This window comes from Haematobia irritans, chromosome 4 (genome assembly GCF_050003625.1).
Source record: "Haematobia irritans isolate KBUSLIRL chromosome 4, ASM5000362v1, whole genome shotgun sequence".
Taxonomy (NCBI): domain Eukaryota; kingdom Metazoa; phylum Arthropoda; class Insecta; order Diptera; family Muscidae; genus Haematobia; species Haematobia irritans.
The window spans coordinates 142,477,227-142,499,471 of record NC_134400.1 but is presented as its reverse complement, the minus strand read 5'-3'; the positions used below and the strand labels follow the sequence as shown (position 1 = coordinate 142,499,471).

The 22,245-nt window shown below is 31.5% G+C and overlaps 1 protein-coding gene across 6 annotated transcripts in view; it reads right to left on the bottom strand.

Annotated features, from left to right (window-relative positions):
- BtbVII (BTB-protein-VII) overlaps nucleotides 1-22,245 on the bottom strand; it is a 53,090-nt gene that overhangs the window by 4,866 nt on the left and 25,979 nt on the right. For all 6 annotated transcript variants that reach the window (XM_075307288.1, XM_075307292.1, XM_075307289.1 and 3 more), the window contains one exon: nucleotides 2,035-3,197. In XM_075307288.1, coding sequence (XP_075163403.1) covers nucleotides 2,035-3,197 — 1,163 coding nt within the window. The remainder of the gene's footprint in view (nucleotides 1-2,034; nucleotides 3,198-22,245) is intronic.

The window sequence follows — 22,245 nt, the reverse complement described above, 5'->3', positions numbered from 1 at the left end:
GGTAAAAATTAAAACATATGCCTTGAGCTATTGAAATTCCGGGATTTTTGACAAATTTTGTGAAAGATTCGGGGCACTTCCTGGAGACGAAATACTCCCAAACACTTCATCTCATCAACAATACCAATTATTACACCACCAAAAACTATCTGCGGCTCACGTTGAATACCACGATCAGTCAAAAGACACATAGCTCTTAGATTAATTAACAAAAAGTCCATTCACAGTCACCCAATTCTCAACATCAACCAATACCCTACTTGCCAGAACAGATATATTCATAATCGAATAAATAAATAAAATATGTACGTTATCAGCATATAAATAGGGGTTATCAAAATGATATCATTTGTAAAAAGGATAAATAAAAGCGGTGCCCAAATGGAACCCTGTGGTAATTGGACAAACATATGTGTTAAAACCATTTAGCGAAACATATTGAGACCTACCAGAAAAATAAGACAGCAGGAGCCTACATGAAGTATTTTAAAAACGGGAATCGTGTGAGAGTTTCTGAATTAGCTTCAAGTGATCCACACTTTCAAAAGCTTTTAACCCAGCAACAATCGTCAATCTAGTTCATCAACCGTGTCCGTTTGATGAACTAAATGAGAAGATGTACCGTAGCCATGGCGAAACCCGTACTTATGGTTAAGTTAGGCAGCCGGCCAGTGCTGCCGCTACCTTCTTCCAAAAATCTGCTTCACTTTTTGTTCTGCTGCAAACTTTTAAATTTTTCCCCATATTACCTAATTGTTTTTCCCATTCATTTAATTACGATGAACATAGCGGTTTTAATCATTGAATTATTAACCGATGTGGACCAATTTTTTCATAGTTGTTAGAGACCATATACTTACACCATGTACCAAATTTCAGCCGGATCGGATGAAATTTGGTTCTCTTAGAGGCTCCGCAAGCCAAATCGGGGGATCAGTTTATATGGGGGCTATATATAATTATGGACCAATGTGGACCAATTTTTGCATGGTTGTTAGAGATCATATGCTGAAACCATGTACCAAATTTCAGCTGGATCGGATGAAATTTGCTTCTCTTAGAGTCCCCGCAAGCCAAATTTTTGGGGGTCCGTTTATATGGGGGCTATACGTAAAAGTCGACCGATATGGCCCATTTGCAATACCATCCGACCTACATCAGTAACAACTACTTGTGCCAAGTTTCAAGTCGATAGCTTAGCGTGAAGTTAGCGCGATTTCAACGGACGTACGGACGGACGGACATGCTCAGATCGACTCAGAATTTCAACACGACCCAGAATATATATGGGGTCTTAGAGCAATATTTTGATGTGTTACAAACGGAATGACAATGATGATGTGTTGCTACTTCAATTTTATTCAACCTACTCCACTTTTTTCCAAAATCTACTTCACTCAATTTTTCACTAGCGGCAGCACTGCAGCGGGCTCATTTAGACTATTCAGTCCATTGTGATACCACAGTGGTGAACTTCTCCCATACTGACTTATGAAATTATGACCATTAACGTAATGTTGAATCGAATCATTCATAATATATTCGAAAATCTTTGAAAGAGCAGGTAAAATGCTAATAGGCCTGAAGCTCTCAACATTGGATGATTCGCCAGATTTTGGTATTGGTACCACTCGTGCAAGTTTCCATGCCGTTAGAAATGTCGACGTCGTGAATATACGGTTAAAAATTTGTATTAAGTACCTTGAAATGTAAGGAAAAATAATCTTGAGGAATTCCATCTACACCAACCGCATTTGATTTAATTCCCTGAATCGGCACTATAACATCCTTTTCAAAAACGCAGTCAAACTAGAATTGGTCATTGTTATAAGGTGGGTACTATGTTCGGTTTTCGACTTGAAAATCACAACTACTCGATCATAGCGTTACCAGATTTCCCCTTTTTAAGCCGTAGAGATAGTAGATGCCAAGACTAAAAAAATGTTGGTCCTCGAAAATACTTTCGGTAACAAAATATAAAAGCAGACACCTACTGCTACTAATATCATTATTGTTAATATGTCTATAACTTACCTGTGGAGATGATACTGATCTTTGTAATTCCTCGTTCCTAACCCTAAGTGTTGGCAAATGTTCAAACGAACTACCACTGCTTTGACCACCCGATGATGAACTCCCACTACCCGTTTGAAGCGAACTACTACGCTCGGTTTGCATAACAGCTGAAACCGACTTAGATGCTCGGAATTTACTTGCAACGGCAGAGGTTGTCAAAGAGGTTGGAGTTGAAGCCGCAGAGGGTGCACTTGCTGCTACTACAGTGGCTTGGCTGTCTTCAGAGACACTGCGTTCCGATAATTGTGTTGGAGGAACTCTTGGAATAGGTGGTGAACTAGTTCCCGTTGCTAATGTTGTCCTTTCATCGCTTCTCATATATGTGGACGTAAATTGAGGCAATAAACCAAGGGACTTGGTTGGACTTCCATGACTTATAGGTGTAGTTGTATTGCTGCTACTGTTGGGTGAAGTCACTGCTTGAGCCTGGTGAGTTGAAGTTTGTTGTGGAACTATATATTGAGAGGATCCAGCTGGTGGGGGTGACGCAGTTTCGTAAATTGATTCTGGTAGTGATATGTGTTGTGAATGTTGTAGAGGGGCACTAGTAGCAAGGTAAGTACCGCTAACATTTGCAGGCAAAGGGTGCGAATATTGCCGGTGTAAAGGCGCAAATGGATTGGATAGATTGCTTGTCGATGTTGATGCACCAGTGCCACTGCTTAAGTGGCCAGAATGTTGACTAGGCAAAAGAGGATCCGAATGCTGCTTTATTAAGTAAGGCGTTGACTGGGGTACACTCAGCAAGTGTGACGATGAAGGTGATATGCTACGAGCTGGTTCGGAGGAATGGCGTTCAATACGTGGCGGCACCGATAGCAAATGATGGGCGTGTGAATGTGACTGGTGTTGATGATGATGGGAAGATGCTGACAACTGATGATGTGTTCCGGTGCTATACATTGTATGCGTTGTACTGGTGAAAGGTTCGAAATCCAGGCTACTCGTTGAAGGCTCTGGTGATATTTGGCTATTTGACAGACTGTCACTATCGCGTTTAACACGAGGCTGTCTAGTAAGTACACGATTGCGTTTGGTGCCCATTTGTGGTTGAGGCTGTTGTTGCTGCTTCGATCGGTGTTGTTCATTAACGAACTCATCTTCAGCCGCTACTGTAGGGTCTAGAAAAATAAGAAAGAACACATTTTAATTACACTCACAAATTTAGAGAATTTTGCTGCTTTGGAAAAGCAGAAATATAATTTTGACAAAACTTTCTATAGAAATAAAATGTTGACAAAATTTTCTATAGAAATCAAATTTTGACAAAATTTTCTATAGAAATCAAATTTTGACAAAATTTTCTATAGAAATAAAATTTTGACAAAATTTTCTATAGAAATCAAATTTTGACAAAATTTTCTATAGAAATAAAATGTTGAAAAAAATTTCTATAGAAATAAAATTTTGACAAAATTTTCTATAGAAATAAAATGTTGAAAAAAATTTCTATAGAAATAAAATTTTGACAAAATTTTCTATAGAAATAAAATTTTGACAAAATTTTCTGTAGAAATAAATTTTTGACAAAATTTTCTATAGAAATAAAATTTTGACAAAATTTTCTATAGAAATAAAATTTTGACAAAGTTTTCTATAGAAATAAAATTTTGACAAAATTTCCTATAGAAATAAAATTTGGACAAAGTTTTCTATAGAAATAAAATTGTGACAAAATTTTCTATATAAATAAAATGTTGAAAAAATTTTCTATAGAAATAAAATGTTGACAAAATTTTTCATAGAAATAAAATTTTGACACAATTTTCTGTAGAAATAAATTTTTGATAAAATTTTCTATATACATTTTTGACAAAATTTTCTTTAGAAATAAAATTTTGACAAAATTTTCTATAGAAATAAAATTTTGACAAAATTTTCTGAAAAAAATTTTAGTTTTAGGTCATACTGCCAGTCTCCTTTTTTCTTTCTTTTTTGTAGAAGTGGTAACATTTACAATTCAAGGGATATTTTTACACCCCAAAAAACTTGTCGCTATTAGGAGTGATCACAAAATAATAAACTTCTAAACTTTCGAAGAAAATTTTTTCATAATAACCCTAAAAATTTGATCAAACACTACAAAATAAGAGTTTTTAGTTGTGTAAATTTTTTGTTCAAATTTTCGTAGATTATTTTTTGGCTCGAGTGGCAACCGTGCAAGGACATGCATGCCCACAAAGGGTCAATCCCTGTTGCAACCAAACGCCAACAAGTTTTTCAATCGTGGATTATCCTCTCTCAGTAATGCTGATATTGCGGGGTATTTCAAAAATTCTCTATGTGGTTGCACCGCAATGTGAAATGCCGCTAGGATTCGGCATGGAAACGGGCAGCACTGATTGATAAGAGAAAAGTTCACCACTGTGATATCCCAATAGACTGAATGAGTCGGAAGTAACGGGCTGCTACTTTACCTAGTCTAACCTAGAACCAACGCATATTTAGGTCGGACTAGGAACCCATTAGCGGTACCAAGTTTCCGTTGCAACACTTAGGGATCAGATTCAAATAACTCAATAGGTTTTTCGATTAACTCCAGCACCATTAAAAGACGGACAGGGTTTAACTATTATTTGTTAAATATATATTTTTTTCTGCATGTTTTAGTTTTTTAATAATACCACACTGAAAGTTATAAACTACGTATATATTAAATTAACTTATTCCGTATATATAATTTTCCTTAATTGTATATATGTGTAATATTATTATTCTATTGTTTAATAGTAGTAGTGGTTTCACAGTGTAATGCTGCATATTTAGTCGTATTTCAAATTAGGAAACATGTTCAGTAGTATGTTTGTTATTTTTGTTTATTATTCTGTGTATAAATTTCATTTTAATGTAAAATGTATTTAATAAAAAATAATATACAATAACAAAAATGTTGGATTTATGGATTCTATTTGTGATTTATATTTATATTTAATGCATGAGTTTAGGGTATAAAATGTTATTTGAAATGATTGGAAAATTACGTTATACTCAAAGAAATCCGTGCAAGACACATCAGATCAAAATATGTTAAACTCGTATACGACAAACTACACACAAAGAAATAATGTTTTCCTTTGGAATTAAATTTTAGTATTGCTATTTGTCATAAAGTTGTTTCTTAAGGGGATATAAAACCGAACTAACGACCAGTGGTGCAACAATTTTGGCTGATGTATAAGTACACTGAAAAAAAAAGCATACTCGGTTCCAAAGATTTTGTCTTTACTTTTAAATTTAGGTTTTGTGTATTTGCTTCTAGGAAGCAAATTTTAATTGTTCGCTTTCTCAGCTTTTGTTCTTCATACACTGAAAAAACAGTGAACCCACCAGGAAGAAAACTTTTGATTAATTTTAGAAAATTTTGAATATTTTTAGAATTTTTTAACTAAACAGTATTACAAGCGCTGGCATCACGCCGATATCACAAAAATAAGTAAATATTTTTCGGCAAATTCAAGAAAATTTATTAGACATCAATAATTTTTTTCACTTTTTAAAGAAAATTTTGTAGTTTGAAGGAAAAAATTGGAGTTAAAAATTGCAAGAATGTCTTTAGTGACATACGAAGTTCATGATGGACGCTGTTGTAGTAAAATTTACAAATTTTAAGAAATAATGAACTATTTTGTGAGAAGTACTAATTTAGTAAAACTTTTTACTTCATTTGAGTATAATTTTTTCCCGTCTTTTAGTTCATTTAACTAACGTACGCAAAAAATTATTAGAGTAAATTGAACTTTCTCCAAATATAATAATTTCATGAACTAAAATATAGTTAAATTGGCTTTAGTGAAATAGTGAGTTCACTTTTTTTTTTAGTGTATGCTATCAAAGTCCTTTAAAACGAGTTAACGGCAACTTTATTATCCAAATTAGGACTCGACTTCCAGTAGAAATTATGCTATGTTTGAAGTAAAAACTTCTTTAAAATAAAGTTTTGAAAAACATGTCCTATTTTTGAACGATTTTTTGCTTTGTAGTCAAGTTGCAAAAAGACAACAAATTTAAAGACAATTTCATAAATTTTAAAGAATTTTTCTGAATTTTTTAAGTCAAGTTAACCTTACCCCAAAAAAATTGTCTTTCATGTTATGATACCCATTTTTAAGTCAAATCACATAATTATAAGGACAATACGACTTCATTGAAAAGTTTATCGACTTTTGGACAAAGAAAAAAACTTTAAATTAGAGAAATGCGTCTACTAAGCTAAGCAAAAATTGCATTCGTATTTTAAGGACATGAAATCTTTGGCCTCACAACAATATTTTTTTCAGTTTATAATGAACATATTTTGAATATTTACGACTAATGCAACTCCAATAAAAGTTAAACAAAAATTGGTCATAGTCGAGTTCAGGAGCGAGCATCCTAGCTTGGCAAAGAACCATATATAAAGTGCACATGCTAGATCGATATCCAAGAGATTGTGATCAACCAAGTACCGTACTATTCCGTGACAACTTAACGCTTCTGGACCACTTTGTAAGAATAGTGAATGATGAAGGCTTCCACTGACAAAAAGTTTTAAGACGGCAGACAATTGTAAAGCGATAGAATTGACGTTGGCATGCCACCAAAAATTTTTTTCCATTTCGTCAGCCGAAATCGTCCATTGAGCCTGCAAAAAGGTGACTTTCTAACAGTGCACACCATTTCAAACCCATGTTCTTACACCAATAACAATGTGCACTTTTATTCCTTATTTGTCGCCGAATTATTTTATATGTTATTCATCTCATCCTCCAATTAGGAAGGAATTCGGAGGAATGTAAAAAGAGATATGGTTCCGTACGATATAAAGCAATACAATTTACTTTGAAATCTTCAAAAACATGTGTTTTTCTACATTCCATTTTGTGCCGCTGACTTAATTTTGTCATTTCAATTTCTTCTGCTTCGTTTTTTGCTGTTGGCAATGCTAGAGAAATTGCATCAAATTTCGATCGAATGCCGTGATCCAAACTTTTAATCGTATCGACAATTTTTTCGATACGATTATGAATTCATTTCGATATATATATATATATATACCGGTCCATTTCTTGAGATGAATTGTTCTCCGAAGTTTTCCCTCAAAATGGCCATAGAATCGCGAGCTGTGTGGCATGTAGCGCCATCTTGTTGAAACCACATGTCAACCAAGTTCAGTTCTTCCATTTTTGGCAACAAAAAGTTTGTTAGCATCGAACGATAGCGATCGCCATTCACCGTAACGTTGCGTCCAACAGCATCTTTGAAAAAATACGGTCCAATGATTCCACCAGCGTACAAACCACACCAAACAGTGCATTTTTCGGGATGCATGGGCAGTTCTTGAACGGCTTCTGGTTGCTCTTCACTCCAAATGCGGCAATTTTGCTTATTTACGTAGCCATTCAACCAGAAATGAGCCTCATCGCTGAACAAAATTTGTCGATAAAAAAGCGGATTTTCTGCCAACTTTTCTAGGGCCCATTCACTGAAAATTCGACGTTGTGGCAGATCGTTCGGCTTCAGTTCTTGCACGAGCTGTATTTTATACGGTTTTACACCAAGATCTTTGCGTAAAATCTTCCATGTGGTCGAATAACACAAACCCAATTGCTGCGAACGGCGACGAATCGACATTTCACGGTCTTCAGCAACACTCTCAGAAACAGACGCAATATTCTCTTCTGTACGCACTGTACGCATTCGTGTGGTTGGTTTAATGTCCAATAAAGTAAACTGAGTGCGAAACTTGGTCACAATCGCATTAATTGTTTGCTCACTTGGTCGATTATGTAGACCATAAATCGGACGTAAAGCGCGAAACACATTTCGAACCGAACACTGATTTTGGTAATAAAATTCAATGTTTTGCAAGCGTTGCTCGTTAGTAAGTCTATTCATGATGAAATGTCAAAGTATACTGAGCATCTTTCTCTTCGACACCATGTCTGAAATCCCACGTGATCTGTCAAATACTAATGCATGAAAATCCTAACCTCAAAAGAATCACCCTTTATATATATATATATATATATATATATATATATATATATATATATATATATATATATATATATATATATATATATATATATATATATATATATATATATATATATATATATATATATATATATATATATATATATATATATATATATATATATATATATATATATATATATATATATATATATATATATATATATATATATATATATATATATATATATATATATATATATATATATATATATATATATATATATATATATATATATATATATATATATATATATATATATATATATATACATATATATATATATGGTATTACAAATGGGCCATATCGGACCACTTTTACCTACAGTCCCCATATAAAACGACCCCCAGATTTTGCTTGAGGACCAAATTTAGTTCATATCGGCCCATAATTTTTTATAGGCCCCATATAAACCGATACTTAAATTTGACCTCCGAAGCCTCTTGGAGGAGCAAATTTCATCCGACTCAGTTGAAATTGTGTACATTGTGTAAGTATATGGTATCTAATAACCATGCAAAAATTGATCCATATCGGTCCATAGTTAAACCGATACCCAGTTTTTATTTCTTGAGCGTCCTGGATAAACAAATTTCATCTGATCATGCTAAAATTTGGTACTAGCTACGCAAAAATGGGTTCATATCGGTTTATAATTATATATAACCCCATATAAACCGACGCCCATATTTCACTTCTGGCGGTTCAAAATTATTTATAGACTCTTCTATATTAACCGACCAAGAACTAAAGAGGCATACATAGGTATTCTGCCTTTTTTTTACTAACATACACTGAAAAAAAATATGCCCGGTTCCAAAGATTTTGTCTTTACCCTATTGATTTTGGTATTGATTCCGAGCCAAAGAAGTGGAGAATTCAAGTAAGGATACTTTTAAGGGGCAATTCTCTTTTAATTTTAGGTTTTGCGTACTTGATTCTAGGAAGCAAATTTTAATTTTTTGTGTGTTTCAAGTTGTTTTCTTCATATGCTATCAACGTCCTTTACAAACCTATTAACAATAACATAAATTTTCAAATTCAGACTCGACTTCCAGTAGAAATTATGCTATGTTTCAAGTAAACAACGTATTTAAAATAAAGTTTTGAAAAACATGTCCTATTTTTGAACACTTTTTTCTTTGTATTGAAGATGCAAAAAGGCAATAAATTTAAAGACAATTTCATTAATTTTAAAGAATTTTTGTGAATTATTAAAGTCAAGTTGACCTTAGTCCAAAAATATTTTCTTTCATGTTATGATACCCATTTTTAGGTCGAATCACTTAATTATAGGGACAAAACGACTTCATTGAAAAGTTTATCGACTTTTGGAGAAGGAAAAACACTTTATATCAGAGAAATGCGTCTTCTATGATACACACAAAAAATTATCACCGAATTTTTCTTTCAATTAACCACTTAATTGAATTTGGAAACGGATTAAATTAATATGTTAATTGATTCAATTAAGTATTTAATCAAATCCGAATAAACCCCAATTAAAAAAATGATTGATATTTGTTACGTTTCCAATTAAAATATTAATTGATTCAATCAATTCGGAAATAATTTTCAATTACAAACGTGATTGAAAAATTTTCCGTTTCCAATTACACATGTGATTGATCCAATCACCTTTGTGATTGAAATTGAATAATTTTGAGCGATATAAAGAGCGAAAAGAGAACAACAAGAGAATGTGTATTTATTCAACAACGTATGATGGAGAGATCAGTCTGTGGAAGTAACTCGTAACGAACGGTTGGGTTTTTGTTTTTCGCGTAAATTGAAAAACATGATTGGCGACATTCTGTCTGCTGCGTTCGAAATGTGTGCATAAATATTTTGGACGTAATAACAAATCATAGCAAAGGGTTGAAATAAATGAAGTGTGCAATAACAAATGGCCACGTGGTAAAGGTTTGAAAAAATATATGACAGAACGCATTTGAAATTACCTGTGTTTGTGTTTTGTGGTATTGTAAAAATGGAAAACAATCTACGTTTATTGAAGGTAAACAATTGTGAAATGCGAATACCGTTTTCCATTGAAGCCTGTTTACATTAAACGGACTAAAATAATATATTTTTTATTCATTTCCTTTAGTGAGCAATTTTATTTCGTGAAATTGACCAATCAATCCCATCAACTCCATCATTTTATCAAATATAAAAGAATATGTTTGCAATCAAAAGGTATTTTTTTTACTTTTAGTTTTCTTAAAGCCAAGATCCGTATGGGTTTGTTGGAAGATTCACGAAGTAGCGTTGGCATTAAATTGCATTTTTGTTTTACCTGGCTTTTTCAGTTTGAACACAAGTAGAGTGCAGTATAATTGATATATACACTAATGAGCTGAATTATATAATGGCAAAACAGTTCTTTCTTTTGGATTTAAATATATTGAAAATATCCGAAAATAATAAAATATGTATTTTCCATTTATATTTTTTTCTATTTCCATAATTTGCAAAGTATCATCAATATAATACCAAATATTACATGGCTTTGCCATTATTTTTGTCTTTGATTGGTTCAAATTTTAATAGAATAGATTTCAATGTGTGGAAATTTTGGAATTTTTACTAAAATTAAATTACCGAACTCCTTAATACACCTTTTTATGCTAAAAGACTACAACTGCAAATGAAGAATATAAATCTGCAACCTGGAACTAAGAATTGAGCTTGATATCCTATGCAGGTAACGTTGAACAAAATTATCTTTTAATTGAACAAAATTAAATTCGAATTATTCTGTTTACTTTCAGAAAAAGTAATTTAGCTTACAGACGGCTGATTTATTGGAAATCTAGGCACATCTACATATTAGGAGGAACATGCTGACATGGTTATTGTGATAAGGGATATAATGATTTATATAGTTTATTTTTTCAACTCTTTAGTTGTTATTGATCATAAATTTATTTCAAATAAAACTAAATAAGATTTTGGGGGCGCAATATATACATTTTTTGATTGAAATTTATAGCCAATATCAATTATTAATTTAATTGAATTAATTAAATAGTTGATTGATTTTTTGTCGCGAAATTAATTAAAATTTTAATTGATTCAATTAAAACTTATTATGTCAAAAACCAATCACTTTTTTAATTGATTCAATCAGACAATTAATTGATTCCGTGACAAAATACAACTAAATTTTTAATTGAAAATTGTGTTGGTTTTCAATCAAAATGGGTGATTGATAAATATTATCATTTTCGTAATTGAAGACATTTCAATTAAAAAAATGATTGAATCCGCGATTTTCGTGATTGAAATAAAAAAAATTTTTGTGTATACTCAAGAAGAAATAATGGTGACTTTATCAAACGAATTTTTTTGGCAAAAGTTTAAAATTTTTTATATTTATGTTCCATAGAATAGGCATAATTTCTATGCACATACACATATTTAAAACATTGTATAATAAAACATTTGGGGCTTTTTGCATTGTAAGCCAGCCAACCTATTTTTAAAAAATCATATAAACAATGTTATATACTAATGGATTTGTTTTTTTTCTATTCGTGTTATTAAATGACGATATGATTGCTTATTTTTACTTACAATTAGTAGAACATTATTTTCTGTATGTAAAAAGTATAAAGTCTTTTATTAATTACATGGTAAAACATGCATATGTTTTTTTTTGTTTTGATTTTCTAAATATTTGTTATGGATTTCAAAACTACTTGGAGTAATATGAATGTAAATGTTGTGTGTGTTATGAATTCATCTTTAAAACGGTTGCATTTAAATGCCTTGTGAAGATGACTGTTTGTGTATTTTAATAAAAAATAACAAATTTAAATGGTAGAGAAATAATCTCAATTTTAATGCCATAAAGAAAATGTTTCCTAGAACGAAAAAGTCGATTTGGATTGAAAGGGGAATATATTTCAAATCTGTTAACTCCGAGAGTACGAACATAGAAAACAAATAGTTTTGTTTTGAACGAACACAAACGAAGTATGTTCTTTCAGAGAAAAACAAGTATATACGGCCGTAAGTTCGGCCAGGCCGAAGCTTATGTACCCTCCATCATGGATTGCGTAGAAACTTTTTCTAAACACTGCCATCCACAATCGAATTACTTAAGATGCGGTAACTCTTGCCGATGGCAAGGTATCTTAAAACCTCCTAACACCATCTTCTAAATTGTAGGTAAGTCCATACGTGGTATATATTAAATCAAAAAAGATCGATCCAATACGTATATAATTCAGTTTGACAAAGTAGACATAAAATTTTGACAAAATTTTCTACAGAAATAAAATTTAACAAAATTTTCTATAGAAATGAAATTTTCACAAAATTTTCTATAGAAATAAAAATGTTGACAAAATATTCTATAGAAAGAAAATTTTGACAAAAATTTCTACAGAAATAAAATTTTAACAAAATTTTCTATAGAAATAAACTTTTGACAAAATTTTCTATAGAAATAAAAACTTGGTAGATTATTTGTGGCTCGAGTGGCAACCATGATTATGAACCGAATAAAATTTGAACAAAATTTCCTATAGAAATAAAATTTTGACAAAATTTTATTTCTATAGAAATAAAATTTTGACAAAATTTTCTATAGAAATAAAATTTTGAAAATGATGAAAATTTTATTATGAACCGAATAAAATTTTAACAAAATTTTCTCTAGAAATAAAATTTTGACAAAATTTTCTATAGAAATAACATTTTGACAAAATTTTCTATAGAAATAAAATTTTGGTAGATTATTTTTGGCTCTAGTGGCAACCATGATTATGAACCGATATGGACCAATTTTTGTGTGATTGGACCAATTTTGGTAAGGTTGTTAGCGACCATATACAAACACCACGTTCCTAGTTTGAACCGGATCGGATGAATTTTGCTCCTCCCAGAGGCTCCGGAGGTCAAATCTGGAGAACGTTTTATATGGGGGCTATATATAATTATGGACCGATATGGACCAATTCTGGCATGGTTGTTAAAGATCATATACTAACACCACGTTCCAAATTACAACCGGCTTGGATGAAATTTGCTTCTCTTGGAGACTTCGCAAGCCAAATCTGGGGATCGGTTTATATGGGGGCTATATATAATTATGGACCGATGTGGACCAATTTTTGCATGGTTGTTAGAGACCATATACCAACACCATGTACCAAATTTCAGCCGGATCGGATGAAATTTGCTTCTCTTTTAGGCTCCGCAAGCCAAATCTGGGGATCGGTGTATATGGGGGCTATATATAATTAAGGACCGATGTGGACCAATTTTTGCATGGTTGTTAGAGACCATATACCAACACCATGTACCAAATTTCAGCCGGATCGGATGAAATTTGCTTCTCTTTTAGGCTCCGCAAGCCAAATCTGGGGATCGGTTTATATGGGGGCTATATATAATTATGGACCGATGTGGACCAATTTTTGCATGGTTGTTAGAGACCATATACCAACCAAATTTCAGCCGGATCGGATGAAATATGCTTCTGTTAGAGGCTCCACAAGCCAAATCTGAGGGTCCCTTTATATGGGGGCTATACGTAAAAGTGGACCGATATGGCCCATTTTCAATACCATCCGACCTACATCGATAACAACTACTTGTGCCAAGTTTCAAGTCGATAGCTTGTTTCGTTCGGAAGTTAGCGTGATTTCAACAGACGGACGGACGGACGGACGGACATGCTTAGATCGACTCAGAATTTCACCACGACCCAGAATATATATACTTTATGGGGTCTTAGAGCAATATTTCGATGTGTTACAAACGGAATGACAAAGTTAATATACCCCCATCCTATGATGGAGGGTATAAAAAAACACATTTATTTTGCGTCAAAAGAATACAACGTTTACATGCTAGCCTGATATCGAAACAAGCAATTAGAGCTCGAATGAAGCGGTTTTTTTTTTTTGCTGAAGCCGATGTTCGGCAAAAAATGCAATAATCAGCCGAAACCGAATTCAGTCCACGTCTTCTAATTTCTTTTAGAATTAACAGACTGTTTAGTATTCAAAATTCTGTAGTTTGATATTATAATGGCAAAACATTTTTTATATATTTTTTACGTTTTATTTGTACTGGGTGTTTCAACGCTAGGACAATGCGATTAGAGGTGTGCACGTGAGTAAAAGTTTACTCACGCTCACGCACACTCACGACTGAAAAATCATACTCACGCACGATATTTTTTGGTAGGACACACGCTCACGCACACTCAGGAAAAGAAAAATTGTACTCACGCACACTCACGCACGAAAACGTCGTGACTCACGAAAAATACCGTGACTCACGAAAAATATCGTGACTCACGAATAATTTTATGATTAATTTACCTTACCGAAGTGTCGGAAAACATGAGCATTATTAAAATCGAGAGTGTTATTAAACTCTTAACATCCCAGGTGTCACTAAAATTGTAATTGAATTTAAGTCTTAAGCGTTTTATGGTGGTGAGCAGGAATATTTTCGTGAGTGTAATTCGTTACTCACGCACACTCACGAAGATATTATTTTCGTGACTCACGCTCACGCACGACATTTTGGTTTGTTAATCACGCTCACGCACACTCACGGTGTTGTCATGAGCGTGACTCACGACTCGCGCACGAATCACGAAAATTGTCGTGAGTCACGACAATTTCGTGTCACGTGCACACCTCTAAATGCGATATGAAATAAATTATTCAAAAAGCTTCGGCTTCGGTCTCTTGACGCCGAGGGGCGATTCGTAGCCGATTATCGAATTTTGGCCGAATGCCGATTCTTCGGTCGAGCTCTACAAGTGATTTATGTCCCAATGCATGCTTTTATATTCTTTATAATTATTATTGGAGCTTTTTGAGGCTTAGAATATTAAGGAATATAATTGAGCCATAAAAAAATCGTTCCTCAGATAACTCTTCTTTCAATGTATGCGTATACGATATTCGTGCCTGTTCTATACATGTGCACTGAAAAAAAAGCATACTCGGTTCCAAAGATTTTGTCTTTACTTTAAAAAATTTGGTATTGATTCCGAGCCAAAGAAGCGGAGAATACAAGCAAGGATACTTTTAAGACACAATTCTCTTTTAAATTTAGGTTTTGTGTACTTGCTTCTAGGAAGCAAATTTTAATTTTTCGCTTTCTCAGCTTTTTTTCTACATATGGTATGGAGTTAACGGCAACTTTATTTTCCAAATTAGGACTCTACTTCCAGTCGAAACTATGCTATGTTTGAAGTAAAAAACTTCTTTAAAATAAAGTTTTGAAAAACATGTCCTATATTTGAACTATTTTTTGCTTTGTAGTCAAGATGCAAAAAGACAACAAATTTAAAGACAATTTCATTAAATTTAAAGAATTTTTCTGAATTATTAAAGTCAAGTTGACCTTAGCCTATACATTTTTTCTTTCATGTTAAGATACCCATTTTTAAGTCAAATCACTTAATTATAAGGACAATATGACTTCATTGAAAAGTTTATCGACTTTTGTACAAGGAAAATAACTTTATTTTAGAGAAATGCGTTTTCTATGCTAAGCAAAATTTGTATTCGTATTTTAAAGACATGAAATCTTTGACCTCACGACAATATTTTTTTCAGTGTGTGTATCACATTCGTGAGGTGTCACACTTAACTGGTGTTCTGGACAACACCTTTACACCATCACAGACCTGAAAAAATGTACACGAACATTTTTTCTGTGCGGGCCAAGTGCACAGCTATAGTACACAGAAAAAAATTTTATGAAAAAATTTCCAATTAAAATCTTAATTGAGTTTTAAATAATATTCAATTAAAAATTTAATTGATTCTACAAACTTTTTAATTGAAATCAAAATCAATCACACAAATTAATGGTATCAATTAAGTTTTTAATTGGATCAATTAATTTTTTAATTGACTGTCAATTAATTTTTTAATTGATACTATCATTTCTATGATTGAAGACATTTCAATTAAAAAATTAATTGGATCAATTAATTTCGTGATTGAATCAGAAAAATATTTTTTTGTGTGTACACAAAGTTAAACATTTTTTAACACAAATAAGCAATAGATTTTGAAATTTTAATGTATTTTTTATACATATTTTGCAAATGTTATTGATCAAAATCAGTTGAATATGCCACGATATAAAAGTTTATAAAACTCTCTAAAATTGCAACAAAAAATTCTTCTGATTGCTGTAGATTTTTAGTGGTTGTTTGTTTTTTTTTTTCACATTCTACAGTAATTTTCCTGCAAAATAGGTTTATTTTATGGCTCGTGTATGCAGATAAAATGTATTGCTGAAAAACTCTGCTGTTTACATTTTTCGATCAGAAATTCCAAAAAGTTTTCTCACATGTGAGTCAGAACAACTAACTTTTTGAGAGGTGTGAAGAATGTGTGCTGTGCGGTGAGATTCAGAACATGCATGATTATTTGCTGATCTCTATGGTCCACAAAAGGAATACGTACGACTTTTACAAATTTTTAAAAGTTGGAAACAGGAATGGTTTATACCAATTTTTTTTAGGTGTGTGACTGTCGCAAAGTTGTAAACGTCGTAAATGTAGAAAAAGTAACAAACCTCGCAAACTTAAAATACTGCAGTCGGGTATGTTCTGGGTTACACATGAAAGACTTCTGGAGAATTGTTCCCGTCGAAGTAAATCCTATATTTTCAATCGTCCATATGTTCTCTATATGCTTTATAAGTATTGGGCTATAAAAAAATTATCGCAAATTGACCAAGATTTCCCTTTCACTTGTTGTTTAGAAGCAGTTGATTTTGTGTTCCGAAACGATAGTGTTGCAAGATTTTGGGAACGATTGAAACTTTTGTAATTAAAAGAAATTATGCTATTGCTTGTTAATTATCAACCGTCCCTGTTCTAGTACACACATGTATCGCTTCCGTGATGTGTCACATTTAAGAGGTGTTCTAGACTACACTTTACACCGTCACAGACCTGAAAATGTACACGGACATTTTCTCTGTGTGGGCCAAGTGTATAGCTATAGTACGCAAAGTTCGAAGATTTTTAACACAAATAAGTAATAGATTTTTAAACTTTAATGTGTTTTTATACATTTTTCACATTTTATTCAGCTGAATATGCCATGAAATAAAATGTTACAAAATATCTAAAATTTGAACGACAAATTCTTCTGACTGGTGTATATTTTTAGGGGTTATTTGTTTTCACATTCTATCGTAATTCTCCTGCAAAATATTTTTTTTTACATTGTCTGCAAATAACATGTATTACAGAAAAACTCTGCTGTTTACATTTTTCGATCAGTAATTCCCAAAAAGTTTTCTCACGTGTGAGTCAGAACTTTTTGAGGGATGTGAAGAATGTGTGCTGTGCGGTGAGACTCAGAACAGGCATGATCGACTTTTGTGTGAATACTATTATTCATATATACAATACGCAAACAAGCAGGCATTTTGAATTTTTTCTGCAAACTTTGAAAAATATTAAGTTTGTGACACCAAAGTTAACAACTTGTTTACTTTTTCTTGTGCAAACCATATAATGCAGATTCGAAAAATTTTGTTTCACGGTAAACCAAGAATAACCAAACATTTTTGGGGGGAAATCAAAGTGAAATGTGAAATCTATTTGAAGGTAAATCCAGAACGTACCCGTCTATGTACGAAGAAGTTTAAATTTTCAGGAATGTTCATAAAATTATTAACGAGTTTAAAAAATTTGAGATAGACTTTTTCAGTGGGAGACTTCAATCCAAAATTACTATGAACTACTCGATGGTGCAGTAAACATGAAGGTCTGCAGAAATTCGAAGGAAGGAAAACTACTCGTATAAGTGAACTGCTGTTTAGAGAGAATTTTATAAAATCACTTTTTGGATTATTAGAGCCAATTTCCATACTAATAAAAAATTTTCAAAATTGTAGCTAGTCATTCGCAGATGCAACTAAAACTTGGATGCGTACATTATGAACACAAACGCAAACCCAGAATATTTTGAAATTGCGAATTAGAGATGTAAAACTAGAAGAGTATTGAATACAATATAAAAGCATTTTATTTTCATCCCATTTATCTGCCTCTACGATAAATTAAATTAAAAAATGTTCACAATTTATTTTATTCAAAATGATGTTTACGACTTTTGCGACATTCGTATTATACGTATGTCGTAAAAGTCACAGTTTGTGACTGGTTGGAAAGTCGACACTTTCAAATTTAATAAAAGTCAGACTTTCCGCCCTATTGATTCTGATTACATTCCCTAGTCAGGGGTCTCGTTTGGTTTCGAAAATATTTTACATTTAATTTTTTAATTCGTCTGCAAATTCAGCACATTAGAGATACAAAAAATAGAAAAACTCGAAGCGTATTTGATTTTTTATAAACCGAATATTGGTATCGGTCAAAACTGGTATGGTAAGAACGAAACATGATTAACTTTTATTGTACTTACAACTAGGATACATACCATATTTACCAAATTTTTTTTCGATATGTCGGCTATTTAACCTGTAAACTTTAAATCTATTTTAACCATATAAAGTGCTTCGATAAACTGTCAGTAAATTGTTTTGAATATGGGCATTATAAATTAGACAATTGACTCAACCAAAGGTCATGTTTTACTCTAAAGAACATATTAGAGTTTTGAAATTGAAAATATTAAAAAAAAAAAAAAACAAGATTTAAAAAGTTTGTTTCAAACGAAATGTTTTTATATGAATGAAGTTTGTCCTTTATATTTGTAGAAAAGTAATTTCTCCAAAATCTTCTGTCCGTCTGTCGTTTAGCATTGATTTTGCAAAACTTTAAACTCTGGGGTTTTCAGCACCATCATATTAAATGACTACATGCACAGAAAAAAATATCACAAAATATTCCCAATTAAAAAGTTGATTGAAGTTGAAACCTTTTTCAATTAAAAAATTAATTGATACTATTAATCTTTTAATCAAAGTAGAAACATTAAGACAATTAATGTTTGTATCAATGGTTAGGTTAGGTTAGGTGGCAGCCCGATGTATCAGGCTCACTTAGACTATTCAGACCGTCCGTCCGTCTGTTGAAATCGCGCTAACTTCCGAAAGAAACAAGCTATCGACATGAAACTTGGCATAAGTAGGTTTTGTTGATGTAGGTCGGATGGTATTGCAAATGGGCCATATCGGACCACTTTTATGTATAGCCCCCATATAAACCGACCCCAAGATTTGGCTTGCGGATCCTATTGGAGGAGCAAAATTCATCCGATCCGGTTGAAATTTGGTACGTGGTGTACGTATATGGTCTCTAAGAACCATGCAAATATTGGTCCATATCGGTCCATAATTATATATAGCCCCCATATAAACCGATCCCCAGATTTGACCTCCGGAGCCTCTTGGAGGAGCAAAATTCATCCGATCCGCTTGAAATTTGATACGTGGTGTTAGTATATGGTCTCTACCAACCATGCAAAAATTGGTCCATATCGGTCCATAATTATATATAGCCCCCATATAAACCGATCCCCAGATTTGAACTCCGGAGCCTCTTGAAGGGGCAATATTCATCCGATTCGGTTGAAATTTGGTACATTGCGCAAGTATATGGCCGCTATCAGCCATGCAAAAAATGGTCCATGTAGGTCTATAGTTATATATATCCGATCGCCAATCACACAAAAATTGGTCCATATCGTCAAAAATAATCTACCAAAATTTTATTTCTATAGAAAGTTTTGTCAAAATTTTATTTCGATAAAAAATTTTGTCAAAAATTTGTTTCTATAGATAATTTTATCAAAATTTTATTTCTATATAAAAATTTGTCAACATTTTATTTCGATAGAAAATTATCTCAATTGTAAGTTAGCCCATACGCGGTATATATTAAACAAAAAAGGCAGATAAATTCAGTTTGACAACATTTTCTATAGAAATAACATTTTCTATAGAAATAAAATTTGGATAAAATTTTCTATAGGAATAAAATTTTAATAAAATTTTCTATAGAAATAAAATTTTAATAAAATTTTGACAAAATTCTCTATAGAAATATAATTTTGACAAAATTTTCTATAGAAATAAAATTTTATCAAAATTTTCTTTCTATAGAAAATTTTCTCAAAATTTTATTTCGATAGAAAATTTTGTCAAAATTTTATTTCTATAGAAAATTTTGACAAAATTTTATTTCTATAGAAAATTTTGTCAAAATTATATTTCTATAGAGAATTTTGTCCAAATTTTATTTCTATAGAAAATTTTATTAAAATTTTATTTCTATAGAAAATTTTATTAAAATTTTATTCCTATAGAAAATGTTATCCAAATTTTATTTCTATAGAAAATTTTATTTCTATAGAAAATGTTGTCAAACTGAATTTATCGGCTTTTTTTGTTTAATATATACCGCGTATGGGCTAACTTACAATTGAGAAGTCGGTGTTAAGAAGTTTTAAGATACCTAGCCACCGGCTAGTGTTACCGCAACCCAGGCAATTCGATTGTGGATGACAGTCTTTAGTAGACGTTTCTACCCAATCCATGGTGGAGGGTACATAAGATACATAAGATTGTTTATTAATAGTATTCAGTGTATATAGGATAAATTTTGAGAAGTTGTCAAATATTCCACACCTTTATAAAGACGGGCTAAACCTTTCTGTTATCGTATTCCTTCTGCGAACAATAGAAAGCGAATATATTTATGGTGTATCTGCCCAATTTCATTGAAATATGGACAAATAGACCATTGAAAATGTTATGAGATATATAGTTTTGAATGAAATTCGTAAAATGTAGTTCCTAGGATTCTGACGTAGTCGATAGCCAAGAATAAATAGAAAAAATCTACCTAAAATCATTAAATGTCACAAAACGCATTGCTAATATAGAAATTAAAAAATAAATAATGTTAAAAAACGCATGTACAACAAATATAATCTGATTATCGTATTTAAAATTTTCTTTTATTATTTTTTTCTTAACTAAGACAATTTTTATCAAAAAATGATTTAGAACTAATAAATCAAGTGATAAAATAAAATAAAATAAAAAAACATGTGTAAGGATGATGACGAGAGTACGATTTATGTAAAAAATAACTATATTAATGTTTTCGGTTTTCTTTCTTTATAGTGTGTATATAGTTAAAACTTTATAAAATGGCCATACATTTATAAAAATATGTTTTTAAAACTAGATTAGTATGCACAATTTATAATGTGGGAAGATAAACATTTCTAAAGAAATTTGATTTTTTTTCTTGTTAATATTGTTAGGGCAATCGAATATATCAATATATACGTAAATATATGTATACACAATTATGTTTGAACTTTATACTTATTTTTTTTTTTTTTTTACAATAGTGCTTAGCCATTTTGCCCGAAATGTACAAATAATGTACACATATATGTTTAAAGTACTTTTTGTTTTTGAGAAAGAATTTTTTACACAAATGATTAGTGAAATAAATTTTATTCTTTGTGTTATAATTGTGTGTATATGTAATGCTCTATTGGTCAGAGTTTTGTTTTTTCCTTTTTTGTTAAATAACTATAAAACAGATTCCGAGAGTTAGAGAAAAATTATTTTGCTCCTTTTTGTAACAAATGCATAGTAGTTAAGTTTTAAAATTAAATCGTTTATCTTTTGTTATTGTTTACATTCAAAATGTCCCTGTAGTTATTATAGAAACGTTGTTTTTATTAAAATTATTAACTTTAAAGATAAATATTTTCAATAGAGAATCGTATTACTCCGAGGTTTGCAAAAATTTGATTTCTATTTACCAAAAACAAAACAACAAAACTTTGCAATACGTCTTGTCTGCTATAAATTAAACCACCATTTTATTAGCTTCTTTTTCAATGAAATAGAAAATGCTACAATTGAGATCTGTTCTTTTTTTTTGTTTACGGCTAAAATTGTACCTTCAGCAGATAGCAGAAAGATAATATAATAACAAGCTTAAGAAAGCGCTCGCACTATAGTTCAATAATTACAACATACACAGAAAACTATTTGTTTGCCTTCGATCACGAATTAAGTTATTCAATTAATTTTTGACTGAAATTGCTTCAGTTGATTGACAATATCAATCATACACGTCAATTAAAAAATTGATCGATTTTTGTTTTCAAGTGAATGATTTTTGTTTAATTGACTCAATCAATAAATTTTTTAAT